The sequence below is a fragment of the Mycetomoellerius zeteki genome, unplaced genomic scaffold (genome assembly GCF_001594055.1).
Source record: "Mycetomoellerius zeteki isolate Tzet28-1 unplaced genomic scaffold, Tzet1.0 scaffold91, whole genome shotgun sequence".
In the NCBI taxonomy this organism is placed as follows: Eukaryota; Metazoa; Arthropoda; class Insecta; order Hymenoptera; family Formicidae; genus Mycetomoellerius; species Mycetomoellerius zeteki.
In genome coordinates, this window is record NW_017257947.1 from 32,707 (window position 1) to 47,555 (window position 14,849).

Genomic DNA, 14,849 nt, shown 5'->3' on the forward strand with positions numbered 1-14,849 from the left:
AAAAAGGATAATTTCTCTGATGAAGAAAATGAAGACAAATTACTTACTTCATTTTAATATAGATCTTGAATTTTTAAAATAATTAATTTTTATATCTGTTTTATTTATTTACAGTATAATTGTTATGCATTTATTGTATCTTTTTATAGAAATATTTAAATTAAAAAATTTTTAATTTGAATTTTATCAACTTAAATCGATATTTCCATAATCCTTTATATATATATTCTTGTAAAAACCTAGTGAGAATCTCTCTCTATAGATTTTCAGTATATATGATTATTATATAATCAAATATAACTTTTTTATAGCTAATATAATTGTCTACTTGATAGAGAAGCAATCGAAAATTTTATTCGATCCACATTCAAAATTTTATCTTTCAAATCATTTATTTTTCAACAAGATATTTTTAAAAATCTAGAATAAACTTTAGAATAAAAAACTATAAGTATAAATATAATTCATTTGTACTACTTATGATGCATTTATACATATAACTGCGTCCTTATATAACAGTGTATAATTGCACCTTAGGAAGTTATAATGCAATTATATTATACATCTTGTAACAATATATAGCTGATTCGAGAGTATTAAAAAAATTGTAAAGTACATTTTATAGTACGCGATTTACGAGTACGAATGACTCTCACTGCTTAATTGGAATGTAAAAAACATAAAATTCGCGTCTAAATACACGCATGTAATTGCTCTGAATTTAGTTGAGAATATTTTCCTACTGTTTACCACAGCTAAATGATGAGCTGTTGAGATTATTTATATATGTGTGTGTGTGTGTGTGTGTGTGTGTGTGTGTGTACAAAATGTTATATTTTTTGTATTTAAAAGTATAGATATATATAATAGAAACCATTCCAAATATTTATATCACATGTCCCGTAAAAATATCAATGGTATTAATAGAAGACTTACATATTGTGTGTGCAAATTATACTTTCTTCGTTTACGTACAACTGTCGTTTTCTGCGAAGATTGATATTTAAGTGAGAATAAACATCAATTAAATTTCTCGAATATATAATTACAAATTTGCATAAATTTATATAGTACTGTACTATTTTCTTGATTTTATATAAGTTAAGACATTTTGAAAGTGTACAAGATGAAACTGGAAACTCTCTTCTGTACTATGTTTCGAATATTATTTCAGATTGTACGCATAAAATATCAAAACTACCGCACGCGAATATTTTACGCGAGAATATAATATGAAATCATTTTATTATCAATTTTATAAAAATAACCTTTTGCATTGAAATCCGAATTTCATAACACACTTATGTATTATAATTATGAAACTGCCGATAATGTAATTTTTCATAGCCAGATAGATAGGAAAAGATAAAGCGCGCGAAAAAGAGACAGGGACGTATTTTGTTTAGTGTGCTATTTTAACAAACTCCGCACTTTGAATATCTTACAATCTTGAGCGAAGCAGCTCGATTTTTTTGGCGGCGCGTTTCTGCAAATCGGGCAATTTCATGGCAAGCCCCATGTTGCCTTGAATTTTAACCTTCCCTTGGAAGAAAGCCTTCTGCGGATTTAATTTTCCAGAAATGAAATCGACGATATCGGTATCGCTAATCGTGAATGTTACATCAGGTTTGGTTTTGCCATTGTACTCGACTTTGCCTTTACCCGTTTTTGCGTCTACAATCCAATATCCTTCGGCGCCACCGGGACCATTTATGACTTTAAATCCGTAAATTCCACGCATTCTCTCAACCAGATTCTCATCATCTTCTTCCATCGCGATTGCCAGTGTCTTGAAGAGTACATCCGCTTGGAAGATACTCGAATCAGCGGCAACATTCACGTTCTTTCTGATTATTGCCCGTTTCGAGAAGCCCAAGCGGTAGAGAGCCACGATGACTGCACCGCCCAGACCTATGTTGTGCTGAAGTGCCAATTTGGCGTCTCGCACCTGTCTCTTGCCAGCCTCACCGCGAAGTTGCCAGGTAAGTTCAGCACACTGTGCTAATCCTGTGGCACCCAGAGGATGTCCTTTCGAGATTAGACCGCCGCTCGGATTCACAACGTACTTGCCACCGTAGGTGTTGTCTCCAGCCTCTATCATTTTACCGGCATGACCAGGAGCGCACAATCCTAAGGCTTCATAAGTGATTAACTCGTTTGCAGAGAAACAGTCGTGCAGCTCTATCACATCTACGTCGCTCGGCCTGCAGTGGCTCGATGTAAAAACTTTCTCAGCTGCGTTTCTTGTCATGTCATATCTGCAAAATATCGCAATAGAATTAGTAAACTAACAATTGATCCTATTGGGAAACATAATATAATAACTTGTTTATTTTTTCTCGTACCCGACAATATTCATACACGATTGAGTGTTAAATGTCGAGGATAAGTCAGTGGACATTTCCATAGCAAGGATTTCGACAGCCTGTGATTCCAAATGATGCTTATGAACGAAGTCCTCGTTAGCTAGAATGACAGCTGCTGCACCATCGGAAGTGGGACAACACTGGAGCTTCGTTAATGGTCCAAATACTTTGGGAGAATTCATAATTTGCTGCAAGGTGTATTTCTCTTGGAATTGAGAGTACGGGTTGTTTGTAGAATGCAGATGATTCTTATATGCGATTTTTGCAAAGTGCTCGGGCTTTGTGCCATACTTCCTCATATGCTCGATCCCAGCATTGCCAAACATTTGAGCGGTGATAGGACCCTCCGACAGACCTGTGCCATCGATGATTATGAGACAAACAAGCTAAATACATTACATACCGTTTCATTTTATGTTTTAAAAATTCTGGAATTGACCTGCGATATTTGCCATGAGCTCAACATGCTTATCCATGGGATTCGTGCGATCTGAAAATTTGGACATCAGGGAACCTCGCTCCATCTTCTCAAATCCAAGCGCTAGAATGCAATCCGCGTTGCCGCTCTCAACTATCTGTTTGCCAAGGTAGAGAGCTGTGGAGCCGGTGGAGCAGTTATTGTTGACATTGTAAATGGGACATCCGGTGAGCCCAATCTCGTAGATTGCCCTTTGACCGCAAGTGGAGTCGCCGTACACGTACCCAACGCAGACGGCCTGCACATTGTTGTAGGATACGCGCGCGTCCTGCAGAGCCTTGGTAACCGCCTCCTTCGCCATTTGCGGGTAGTCGAAGTCATCCCTACGGCCGGGCTTCTCGAACTTGGTCATCCCGACGCCGATCACGTACACTCTCGGCTTGTAAACCATCCTGGCGATCTGTCTCTTCAGGCACGAGCGAAACGCTGCAAAATTTCCCTTAAGCAAAACACGAGCGAGAACCGTTCTTTTTGCGAGACTTCCTCGTGTGACGAATGTTCAGGTTGTGAAAGTAGAAACGGAAAAAGAGAAAAAGAAATGACACACGTAACGTCGCTGCTACAGGATTACCGAGATTAGGCGATCGATCTCCGCGAGACGTACTCCGTTGGACTTTAATCCTCCATGTATTGCGGTTGATTGTAACAAAAAAGAGAAATTACAATGACAAGGCGGTTTACAGCGGACTCCGATTCACGATAACGAGCGACGATCACATCTCACCACGGCGCGAATAACGACCTAGATCGTTGTCTCTAGTGAAAATAATACGCTCCACGCAAGGTGTTATTTAATTGCGACTAACGTGTAATCGTGCCTCACGCAAAATGTTTCTCTATCGAGGAAACTTTCTATTGAAATAATAATAATAATAATAAAAATATACTTCGCATAAATTTAAAGTTATGCGCAATATTTTAATAATTGCCTGAGCGGAACAACAATTAGTCACTATTAACGTCAAAATGACATTAAAATGAAATCGGAAATGATTGAAAAACGACTTTTAATGATCATTTTGGAATCATTTTGACATCATTTTAGTATTATAATGACTTGTTGCTCCGTTTGGGTGGATGCGCAAAACATACGATTGACTTTTGTCCAGTAAGGCCAGAATATTTATCAACTTCAACTGAAGAATAATGTTTACGAGTATTTCATTTCCCTTGCAAATCTGTCCATTTCCCGTTCGCACTATTTAACGGAGAAGAAAAAAACATATAATAGTATAGAGGGAAAAAAAAGATGATAATTGCGTATTTATACATGATGAAATTAATAATAAAATTCGTAATAATATTAAAAAGAATCGTATTTTGAATTGAGAAAATTTCCAAATAGACATTTCCAAATGAGAGGCTCCACACAACATTGCTTTCCATTTAGTAACACGTACGGATCGACACGGACATCATTCTATCTTTAAACGAGTAACAAAGACAACGATACTTGTGTGATCAAATGGAAAGTACCCAATAGCTCCCAAAGCAGTTTTATCACAGTACATTGAATGCCATTTAATGACACAATTAAGTTGATTCGACACACGTGTCGTTCTATCTTCTTTACTCACTGAATATCAAGAAAGATAGAACTTACATTAAAATGGAAAGCACCCAGCCAGCATCAATGTTACGTTACTTTGTGTTTACGACGTATAAATTAATAAATAAATGTAATGTAATATTTGAACTGCATTTATTTCTTATACCCGAAAATCATTGCTGAAATTGATGAAATAACAATATGGAAAATCAAATTATTTTACACGTAAACTCTCCTTCCTTTGAAAATTCGAACGTATACACCTGCGTGTATACGTTCCAACCGAGGAAGATAAAAGCCGCGAATGAACTAACCCGTTTAAAGTTTAAAGTCTACGCCGCACATTGGCGTAGACTTGCCGAATGCCTACGCCGCTGGACGGCGCTGCGCCGGCCATTGCGCGGTCGTGTTTTGGCCGAGCGAAAAGATGGCGGATCGTTGTTTTCGATATCGCTCGCGCTCGCAACACGTCGGCGAGGTACGTCGCGGTTCAACGCAACTTTGAGGTCAATCCCGCGCGAAAGTTGACATGCCGCACCACACGTGCACCAGTCCCAGCCGTGGTAGATCGTCGTTGCAGCAGTGACGGTCGCGCGTGCGACTGGTGCGACTGCATCGCGCGGTACTCGCTGCATCGTGCTGCTGCTGCATCGTCTCGGCGTCATTGTCGCTGCCGTCGTAGTGGTGTGTCGTTAGTGGTCGTGATCGTCGTCGTTGCCCCGTCCCGGTGCGAAGCGGTGTAAATCACACAAAATTTTCGGATCTTGACGAGCAATTCCGACAATTTGTCGCCAGCGAGTCCAAGAGTCGATGCGAACGGGCGTGAGGACGCCATCGAGTCGGTAAAATGGTCACGCATCACCGCGAGTTTTTCTAACCCTCCTGTCGCTGTTTACCGCTCCCCCGCAAGAGACACGATTTTGGTTAGGTTACTCAAGTCGAGATTCGCGCATCCTATGACACCGGAACGCCGTCGCGCGTGTTCCTCGTGGTGGCCCATGTTGACAATGTGACGCGACATCGGAATCTGCGATTTGGTAATCGATGGATAATACATCCGCGATGGCGAACGATTTCGACGCAGAACAATTCGAGCGAAGACTCCACTCGCTGAAAGACTCGCAGGAGTCTATCCAGGGTCTCTCTGCATGGTGCCTCGATAGGAGACAGCATCACAAGAAGATTGTCACCACGTGGCTACAGGTTTTAAAGAAAGGTAAATGCCAAATCATTTTCTATGGTCAGCAGAAAACGCAGCTTTGCAACTGTTGTAAAATTCTTTAATATGATTGGTTTTGCGTTTTGCCCTTAGTTCCTCACTGGATCTAAATGTATAAACCAATCATATTAAGGAATTTTACAATAGTTTCAAAGCTGCTTTTTCTGCCGAACGCAGCCATAGGTTTACTATGATAGATTTACTCTCATAGATGTAAAATATTATCTTTTCTTACAAATAAGATCGTTTGCTGTATTTGTGTTAGATTATTTATATATGGAACTTACATAACTCTATCATATACTTCCATCGTCTTAAATATTCAATGTTAAAAGATACAGTTACTAAGTAAAGATGAAATACATTGTTACTATATAAAATTCATTTTTTTTTTTTTTATAACAGTGAAAGTGGAACATCGGCTCACATTATTCTATTTGGCCAACGATGTCATTCAATATTCAAAGAGGAAGAATTTTGAGTTTGTGGAGTCATGGGGCACTACTTTGCAACGTGCTACTCCTATGGTTCGCGATGAGAAAGTGAAGCATCGTATTCTGAGAATTTTCAAAATCTGGGATCAACGGCAAGTCTACGATGAGGAGTTTCTTGCCGATCTATCCGGCTTAATTTCAGCGGCACCAAAAAAGAAATTGGATCCTCCACCGACCACACAGCCTGAAGAGTTTCAGGCAGCTTTGCTCATTTCTACAATGAGGTCTTGTGCGACTCTGGAACAAGCTACTGATGCCAGATTACGTGATTTACGGGAGAGTAACATAGACATAGAATCTGCAGAGGAGTTACGTTCGTCGTTAAAGGACAGAAGACGCATGGAAGATGCAGAGAAAGAAATAGATTTGGTTGCTAGGAACGTCGAGAATTATGTTCGTGCATTGGAAGCAGAGATTAGGGAAAGGGCACAAGTGGTTGAATTGTTGGACCAAGCGGATCAGTTTTATGAGACTCAACGTGGGGAAGTTAAAATAGTAACGAATGTAAGTGTCAGATTTTGCAAAGTGATTCAATATCGCTGGTTTCTCATAATATATTTCTCGTAAATAGGCGTACCGAAATTTTGGCAGTCGTGTCAAGAATTTAAAGAAAAAGTTAGATGAATTACTGCCTACGTTCGTCTCGCCTATACCATCGCCGGATATAAACGCGCCTTCGCCGAGTCCCGACAGCGATATAGAGTTACCAGGAGATGAAACTCAGTCAATAGTTAATCAATCAGGAATGATTGACGTGGCACCACCGTCTCTGTACGGTTCATATTCTCACGAGTACGATCCTATTCCTGTACCTGCGCCTGATATGGTACAAGGCAATGAGTCGGCGGACTTTACTAATAATTTTCCTTCTTTTATGGGAGGAAATGTAGATTTTGGTAATATGGTAAGAATAAAGCAATAGTTGCATATATATCATTTTATAAAAGTTCTGCATTGCTTTAAACATTCGGTACATTGTATAATGTTGTTTTGTTTTCTTTAGAGAAACATATTTAACGAAACCTCTGAGACATCTCCTGAGATGTCTCAACAGTACAATGAGTCTTTAGAGGTAATTATTCATATTATTTACATTTGCAACATTCTATCAAAATATGCGCTTTATGAGTTCTGTGATTTTCAGGCAAAACCAATAGAAGTAATTAATATGAGACCTTCAAAAGATGAACAGAACAATGCGGACTTTAATATATCTAGTTTCCTGAAGACGGTTCTTCCATTATCTGATGGAACGGCAGATTCGGGTGCAATTCCAGGTTTAGGCCTGGACGTTTCTGAAAATCAGGTGGAATCGCCACAACGTCCCAGTTATTCGCCCTCGTTAGGGCCTGTAACGCCTGTGATCTCAAGAATGATGAGTAATCAGGGTACACCAGCCGTTAGTGGAGGCGGTGGTTTAAACAATTGTCAGATGAGTCACAGTACTCCAATATCGGTTCGCAATCTGCCCGAATCTCACACCCCTTCTCCGTATTCCAGTCAAAACAGTCAAAATAACATAGCTGGTCCCTTTGATGGACCCACCAACAATACGGTTAACCCTTTACCTCCCCCACCCTTACCGCCTCTCTTCCTTGATGATGAGAATTGTTACAATAAGTTACCACCAAAATTTCCCACATGGATGCCGGCGAACGAGGGTATCAAGGACTCGGCAAAATGGGAGGAAAAAGGTATTTTTGAAAATAATATTTTATGATTCAATTCTCTTAACTTCTTTATTATTATTCTACAATAATGCATAGTGTTAGTTATAATAAATTTTGCTACATGTTTAGGTAAGAATAGCATGAATCCTGCATGGCCTGGCGAGTGTGATGATAAAAACAAGAATTCCTGGATGGATGGCGATGGAGATAGATGGGACTCCAATAACGATTCCACATGGCCGGTCAGTAGAACAAAAAATGACATGCTATCCGAGACTCCTGAATCGCCGCCCATGTATGAAAAAGCTGGTTTTGCCGAGCCGGTGGAATACAACGAGCCACAACCACAAGAATCTTTGAATACTACAAGAGATGTAGATCATAGGTAATACAATTTTTATACCAGTTTCTATCCGAAACTGTAATTATATATATTATTGTTTTGATTTTTAGATTATCGATCAATTATATGATTTTCTAATCATTAAAATCTATATATTTTATATATTTTCATATCATTTACAGAGTGATTCCAATGCCAATGGCCCGCGAAAATCAGCTACCATATCGCTTGATGAAAGCGGCAGATGTGGATCATCGTAATCTGATCAGTTTGACTGGCAGTCCGGCAAATAACCACAATCCTGGTGAGCCGTCTTCTTTATCCAATAACAACAATCTATGGTCCACAGGCGATCAGGATTATCGGTGAGCTTTATATTGTTTTCATATCCATTTTTATAACTAGATATGTACACTGGCCGACAGAAATACCTTTACACATTCAAGATCGATGCGTTTTGGAACACATCGATCTTGAATGTGTAAAGGTATTTCCATCGGCCAATGTACATTTCTTATATAATTTGTATTCATTCTCATATATATATATATATATATATATATACATATATAATCTTTATATGATTTGTATAATTTAGGCGACACATGCAGTCTGGTGACATTGTTGAAAGTGTTGATATGGAGATGTCGGACGATGAGACTGACAGCAAGCCGAAAGGCAGGGTTCTTGTCGATCTGAGGTTGCAGGATCGCGACATGCGTGTTGGTGCACCACTATCATCCCATCACGACATGGATATGCGTATGATTCCTCTTCCCATCGGGCAAATGCCCGATCCGCATGATAATCAACTCATGCAAGATATGCACTTGATGCGTTCGGGACCACCTCCACCGCCACCGCTACCGCAGTTCCAACATCAGGGTCAAGGTGGTTTCCGACAAGATCAGCCGATAGATTTTCATCCGAATCAACCGAAGTTTCTACAGAACAGACCACCAAACTTTCTACGGAATCAAGATTTTCATTCAAATCAACAAGAATTTCATCAGCTTCATCAATCGCAACAAGACTTTGAATATCATGATAGAGAACACAATATCCGTTCAAAGCAAGATTTTTTGGCGGAATCACCAGGACGCGGGAGATATTCGCAATCGGTGGAGCATCAACATCAACACGACAATCCACCCTTTCATAGAAACGAATGGAATAATCGCGGTGGTCGTGGATTTCCGAGGAACCGCCGGGATAGATACTCGGAAGATCACAATGTACAAAAGCAGCGAAACAATTTATTGAATAGTCGCAAATCGAGATCGCAGGATCAACAGCATCACCAGTCACCGTCGGAGATCCCACCCAATAATCGACCATTACTGCAACCACCTGACATCGCCTTCGATGAGAAAGGTATACCGATCGGCTTACCCTTACCATTACCGGAATTTGATCAGGACAACAACGTGCTACCTAACACTCAAACTGAACCGGAACATAATTCTGATAACTGTCAGAATTCTTTAGTACCACATGTACAGCGGACTTTGTATGACATGCCGAGTTCTCACGATTCCGAATGCAATCAACAACAGCAGAATTGTCAGCTAGATTCTGATGAGCAGCAGACATCGTCTTTGGCTGAGTCGGAAGATCAGTCATCAACGATAAATCAAACGACGGTTATTCCGATAAGGACAGATAACGTTGGCGATGAATCGCAACAAAAGCAACACGTTCCTATTTCAGAATGCGAGGAGCACGTTGAATCGACTGAACACTCCGATTTCGCAGAGAAGACAAGTGCGATTGACGAACTGGTTAATGAAGGACAGAACGTGAATTCTATGGAAACGGAGTCGTTAGATGAGTCAATGACTTTGACCACATTAAATAAAGAGATAAAGAGAACAGCAAACGGTGATTGCGACGAGCAAAGTCACGAAGAAGGAAGCCCCAACAAAAAAAGGCCTCTCTTGCAGAACGGGCCGCCAATGCTGAATGATGACTTGTCTGGCCCGAATGGTCCCACACCAACAACGGATTTACATCCTGCCATGATGTACGAATTCGACGGACCAAATTTCCGGCCACGCATTGGCGCACTTTTCCCGCTCTGGCGAGGCGGACTACCTCCTCCGCCTTCCTCTAGAGGAGGCAGAGGAGGTTTTAGAGGTGGGCTCATGGGAATGCCGCGAGGTCTATGGATGGACAGAGGACCACGCGGTCCTATAGTCGGCAACTTCTCACCAAGAGGATTGAAACGTGGAGGCAAACAATTTTGGGGCGGTGGTTTCAGAGGTCGGGGACGAGGCAGTAACTGGTAGATAAAGAGAAAAACTTTGAAAGACTCGACGACTCCGTCGTCGTAATCTGACCGGATACATATGCGAAATGCGTTTCGCTCTCTGTAAATAAACAAACCGACACGCTTCGACATTCACACACGCGTGCGCTCGTGCGCGCACCCACCCACTCGTTCACACACACACACATACACACACGCACGCACGTACGCACGCACGCACGCACACTTAATACATACACGTACATAAAAGTAGATACAGAATCGGTTGGTTCTAAACAGTGAGATCTTCAGTAATGAAGATTCTTCACATTCTCCTGTGCGATTGATTCGCCTATATAAATATATAAATAACAGAACTATAGATATATATATATATATATAAACATATAGATATATGCATACTTAGTACATGTTTTGTTAAGAACTTAATGAGTGTTATCGAAGCGGCTTACGTTCGCATACATGTATATACATGTGTACACACATATGTGCTATTATCGAGCCCAGTAAATGATTAAGGGCAACGTACGGGCAATCTGGACGCGATATGTCGTCGTTTATAGTCGCTGCGATAATGACTACAATCGTCACTCCCATAGGTTTTTATGTCAGGAGGGTTTGTGTTTATGTATGCGCTGAGAGAATTGCTAATGATAAATTTGCCATCTCGTGAAGGAGGGTCGAGCTTTCAGCGAGTCGAATACTGGAAATCATAAAAACTACGATAGTTAATTGACAGCATCGATTGAAACCGAGCGTAATTTCACTGAGTTCATATTTCCGTGTTGTAAATTTACGAAAATAATCACTATGAAATAATAACATGAGCGGAAAATGAACTCTCTTTCTCTCGAAATTACGGCAGTTTCAATTTTTTTACTAATAATATATGTTTCTGACCCGATCACTATCCATATTCTATGGTCCATATTCCAAAAGTCTTCTATTCTTTCCTTTCCTCGTCCACCTTCAAAATAAGAATTGCAATCACTTGTTTCCTCCTCACCTATGCCTTCAATTCATCTGACTGTGTTCTCCGACGTTTGGTCGAGGTTCATTATAAGAGAAGAGAAAAAGGAAAAAATGGAAAATATACAGGCGTGTCAATGAACATTTTTAAAGTGTACTAATAAAATACAGTGTTTACGTTCTGGTCCGCTTCGTACATTTTCCCTATTGTTATTTCTCGTTTGTATTTCGTAGGTGATGAGTGTTTCTTCTCGATCGTAAATTGTTCTTGTTTATAAGAAAAAACGGCAATAATTAATTTGTCAGTAATCTGAAGACTCAACCGAAAGCGTCACATTTAATTTGTTTTATGTCGAAAACACAAAACAAATTAAATATGAAGAAACTATAAACTACATTTTATAATTTATAGTTTTTCTGACGAAAGAGAGCATCACATTTAATTTGTTTTGTATTTTCAACATAAAACAAATTAAATGTGAAAAAACTATAAATTATAAAATTTTATTATAAAAAATTATTTTTAATATTCGATTCGAAAGATAGGCTTATAAAATGTTCTTATAATAACTAATATTTTTTCTGTATTTATGATTGAAAAAAAGAGATTGTAAAATGAATAAGGCTTTAATGCCGAAACGATACGCTTGCTTAGCTATTTGCAAAATTCTTTATCGTTTTGCAATTGCTTGTGCATTCAAATATCGCCAAATTATTAATCACGAATTTCGAGTTTTTGTTTAGAAATCTTTTAAAAATCAATTAATTTTAATTTTTATTATATCCTTCAAAAATTTATTTTTATTTTATTGTCCTTCGAAAATTAATTTTAATTTTTATTATATCGATCAGTACATTTATTTTCTCTTTGGTTTTCCTACTGTAGAAGAGGTTGTATTGTTTTGTTGAAAGCAAGCAAATCGTTGTGGCACTCGAACTGAGTGTAGCAAGTGTAAAAAGCCCGTGAAATTCTCTCTCTCTCTCTCTCTCTATCTATTTATCTATCTATCTATCTTTCTAATTGTTTAATAAATAATATTGAGGATGTTTTTCTCTCTCCAACTTTCAAGTTTGATGGGTGAAACTATACTTCCGTTCTCGGGCAACACCGTTTTACCGACGCACACGGGTCATTCGTAGCTCACAAATATGTTATTGTTACGATTAATGCGAGAATGTAAAACGTATATATCATCTCGACGTGTAAATCTAACAATTCCCTTTCTTTTTTCTTTTCTTTTTTTCGCAAGTATCGCGATCTCAACATGCACTGCCTTACTACATTTCTCATTTATAATTTTTTTCCGTACGTAATTGCAAAAGTATGAAAAAGAGATGCGATTTTATATCGATTGTGACTCGCCGTGCGCTTCGTTCTTTTTCAAGCTCGCGATAATAGTGATTCAATTGGATTAGGACACCGTTCATCGGTCGGCGAGTGAAAACGAAGACGATATTGCTCTAGATTACGTGGATGGGTTGGGAAAGGGGGCGAAGAGAGGGAAGAAGAGGGATGTGTGGGATACGCGTGGAATATGCGGCTACAATGCAATTTCATGAACAGGATGGCGATATCCATGGGTAGTATTTTCGTAGATCTGTTCTTGCGTCGAACGGTCGGATATGAAACTCCTGACACTTCCGGAAGATATAGGATATATCGAGAATATATGTTTCCGATATAGGCTGTCTCGGAAGGGGTGTGAATTAGTAATAGAATTTTATCTCTCCGCGATATGTATATAGCGATAATTTATCATTTTCCCTTTCTTTCGAAGAAAATAAATAATTTTTCTTTCTCTTAATTAAAATATGATCATAAAAATATTAATAACGCATTTATGTTTTCGATCTATTTATTGTGTATTTGTAAATGTATTAGCAAAAGTTGTGTGAAGCTATAGTTGATTTGTGATCTTAAATAAGATAATTGTTAATTAATATAATATATTACAAATAGTTGTATAGATAATTTATCAGCTTCAATGTTGCAATATAAGTTAACGAAGTTCCTTACAGATGTTAAAATGTGAAACAATTGAAAGTTTGCTGAGAATTACAATAAAAAATGTCGAATGAGTTGTTTCAATAAACAGGGTGCTCTTTGTATATAAATGGCAGAATTTCGTTTCTTTAATAATTATTTTATCCTTTTTTTTATATTAATAGAAACATGTCTTTGATGTTAAATAACGGAAAATATTCTATTAATAATGAAAGTTTTACAAAGAAAGTAAACTTGATAATTTTTCTAATCTTTTTACTTTTTGAAAATAGATCAAGGCTTGAATAGTAATTTAAAATAAAAATTTTAGCCAAACAAGAATTTTTCTAAAATTTTTTTATAGTGTTATTATACTAATATACATCACGTTTGAGACAGCCTGTACATTCGTGTACATAATACTACGCGTTTTCTTCGAGAAGCTACATTTCGCACTTAAAGTTTTAATAATGGAACCGCTCAAGAATTTTGCAACTTATATAAATTTATAAGAGTTTTAGCTAGAAGTGCCTTTTTCACTAAAGCGAATCTCCGTCTTGTTTTGTGGGGGGAAAATGTAACATGTCTTATTTTTTGATGGGGTGAGAAAAGTGTATATGAACAAAATTACGAATGCTTCTATAATTTAATTAGTCGGATATATGCACGAATAATGAAAGATGAGAGAATGAAACAGTGTTTGTATGTGTATGTATATCAGAGCGAGCGAGTGGGATAGAGAGAGTGAGAGAGGGTAGGAAGTAGAGAATAATCGATTCAAAGTTCTATTAATAAACGAAGTACGGTTATTTCAGCGAATTATTATGTATATACATTAAATTAATGTTTAATTAATTAATTTTACATTAACGTTAAAGTTAACGAGTTTTATATCAGGATATAAAACGAATGTGCATACTGTGTATGCGAAAAGTTTTGTACATTGCTTAATAAAAGATTGATCTTTATTATTGCAGGTCCAATTTATTTTTATAATTATAGAGTATTGTATATTTTTTATTTACTACCTACGTATCAACGTAGATAAATTATATGTTGATATCAATTACTTTTGAAAATAAAAAAAGTATTTGCGTAATAATACAATTATCAGTTATAGATATTTTGTTATCTAAATTTTTATAAAATATATTTATTATATTTTAAAGAAAATCGAAAACATTTAACATTCGAAGTTAGTTATTTTTAAAAGGATAACTTTATATTGTAAAAAGATTTTTGACCAAAGCAAATTTACACTTTTAAATTGTATTAATTTTTATTGCTAGAATTTAGAACAAGATCTTTCTTTTATTTATAGTCGATTTTTATGGAAGCATAACATATTATAAATCTTATATTATGTTATTGTTTTTTATACATATAATTAGTTTTATATTATATATTATTTATTTATAAAAATGATTGTATGAAAATCTTCCAAGTGAGCGGTAATTGAGCGCTACTTTAAATTCTATTTTATATTAATATTTATATTTTTAACGTGC

At 37.4% G+C, this 14,849-nt stretch overlaps 2 protein-coding genes across 3 annotated transcripts; one reads left to right on the forward strand and one right to left on the reverse strand.

The window, feature by feature from the left end:
• Nucleotides 1-869: 869 nt before the first annotated feature.
• Nucleotides 870-3,687, reverse strand: ScpX (Sterol carrier protein X-related thiolase). Of its 2 annotated transcripts, XM_018460094.1 has the most exons (4): nucleotides 3,416-3,687; nucleotides 2,806-3,270; nucleotides 2,346-2,721; nucleotides 1,442-2,258 (listed from the first exon to the last, which is right to left on the reverse strand). In XM_018460094.1, exons 2-4 carry the CDS (start codon nucleotides 3,233-3,235, stop codon nucleotides 1,442-1,444), a joined length of 1,623 nt encoding a protein of 540 aa, XP_018315596.1. In that variant the 5' UTR covers nucleotides 3,236-3,270; nucleotides 3,416-3,687. The 2 variants fall into 2 exon arrangements, with proteins under 2 accessions (XP_018315597.1, XP_018315596.1); XM_018460095.1 differs by lacking the exon at nucleotides 3,416-3,687 and having other exon boundaries at nucleotides 870-2,258; nucleotides 2,806-3,235.
• Nucleotides 3,688-5,437: 1,750 nt separating this feature from the next.
• Nucleotides 5,438-10,739, forward strand: LOC108730406 (uncharacterized). Its single transcript, XM_018460091.1, has 8 exons — nucleotides 5,438-5,609; nucleotides 6,018-6,610; nucleotides 6,678-7,010; nucleotides 7,110-7,178; nucleotides 7,251-7,800; nucleotides 7,906-8,161; nucleotides 8,302-8,484; nucleotides 8,718-10,739. The coding sequence occupies exons 1-8, from the start codon at nucleotides 5,438-5,440 to the stop codon at nucleotides 10,405-10,407; spliced, it is 3,846 nt and encodes a 1,281-aa protein (XP_018315593.1). The 3' UTR covers nucleotides 10,408-10,739.
• The last annotated feature ends 4,110 nt before the right edge of the window (nucleotides 10,740-14,849 follow it).

What these genes read in the sequence shown, in the direction of transcription:
- ScpX (XM_018460095.1), bottom strand. Translation starts at nt 3,235, where the DNA reads ATGGTTTACAAGCCGAGAGTGTACGTGATCGGCGTCGGGATGACCAAG. An exon ending in GCTCATGGCAAATATCGCAG is followed by an intron (nt 2,722 to 2,805) that starts GTCAATTCCAGA and finishes TCGATGGCACAG; the next exon opens with GTCTGTCGGAGGGTCCTATC. An exon ending in TCGTGTATGAATATTGTCGG is followed by an intron (nt 2,259 to 2,345) that starts GTACGAGAAAAA and finishes GATATTTTGCAG; the next exon opens with ATATGACATGACAAGAAACG.
- LOC108730406 (XM_018460091.1), top strand. Translation starts at nt 5,438, where the DNA reads ATGGATAATACATCCGCGATGGCGAACGATTTCGACGCAGAACAATTC. An exon ending in AGTACAATGAGTCTTTAGAG is followed by an intron (nt 7,179 to 7,250) that starts GTAATTATTCAT and finishes TGTGATTTTCAG; the next exon opens with GCAAAACCAATAGAAGTAAT. An exon ending in ACAAGAGATGTAGATCATAG is followed by an intron (nt 8,162 to 8,301) that starts GTAATACAATTT and finishes TATCATTTACAG; the next exon opens with AGTGATTCCAATGCCAATGG.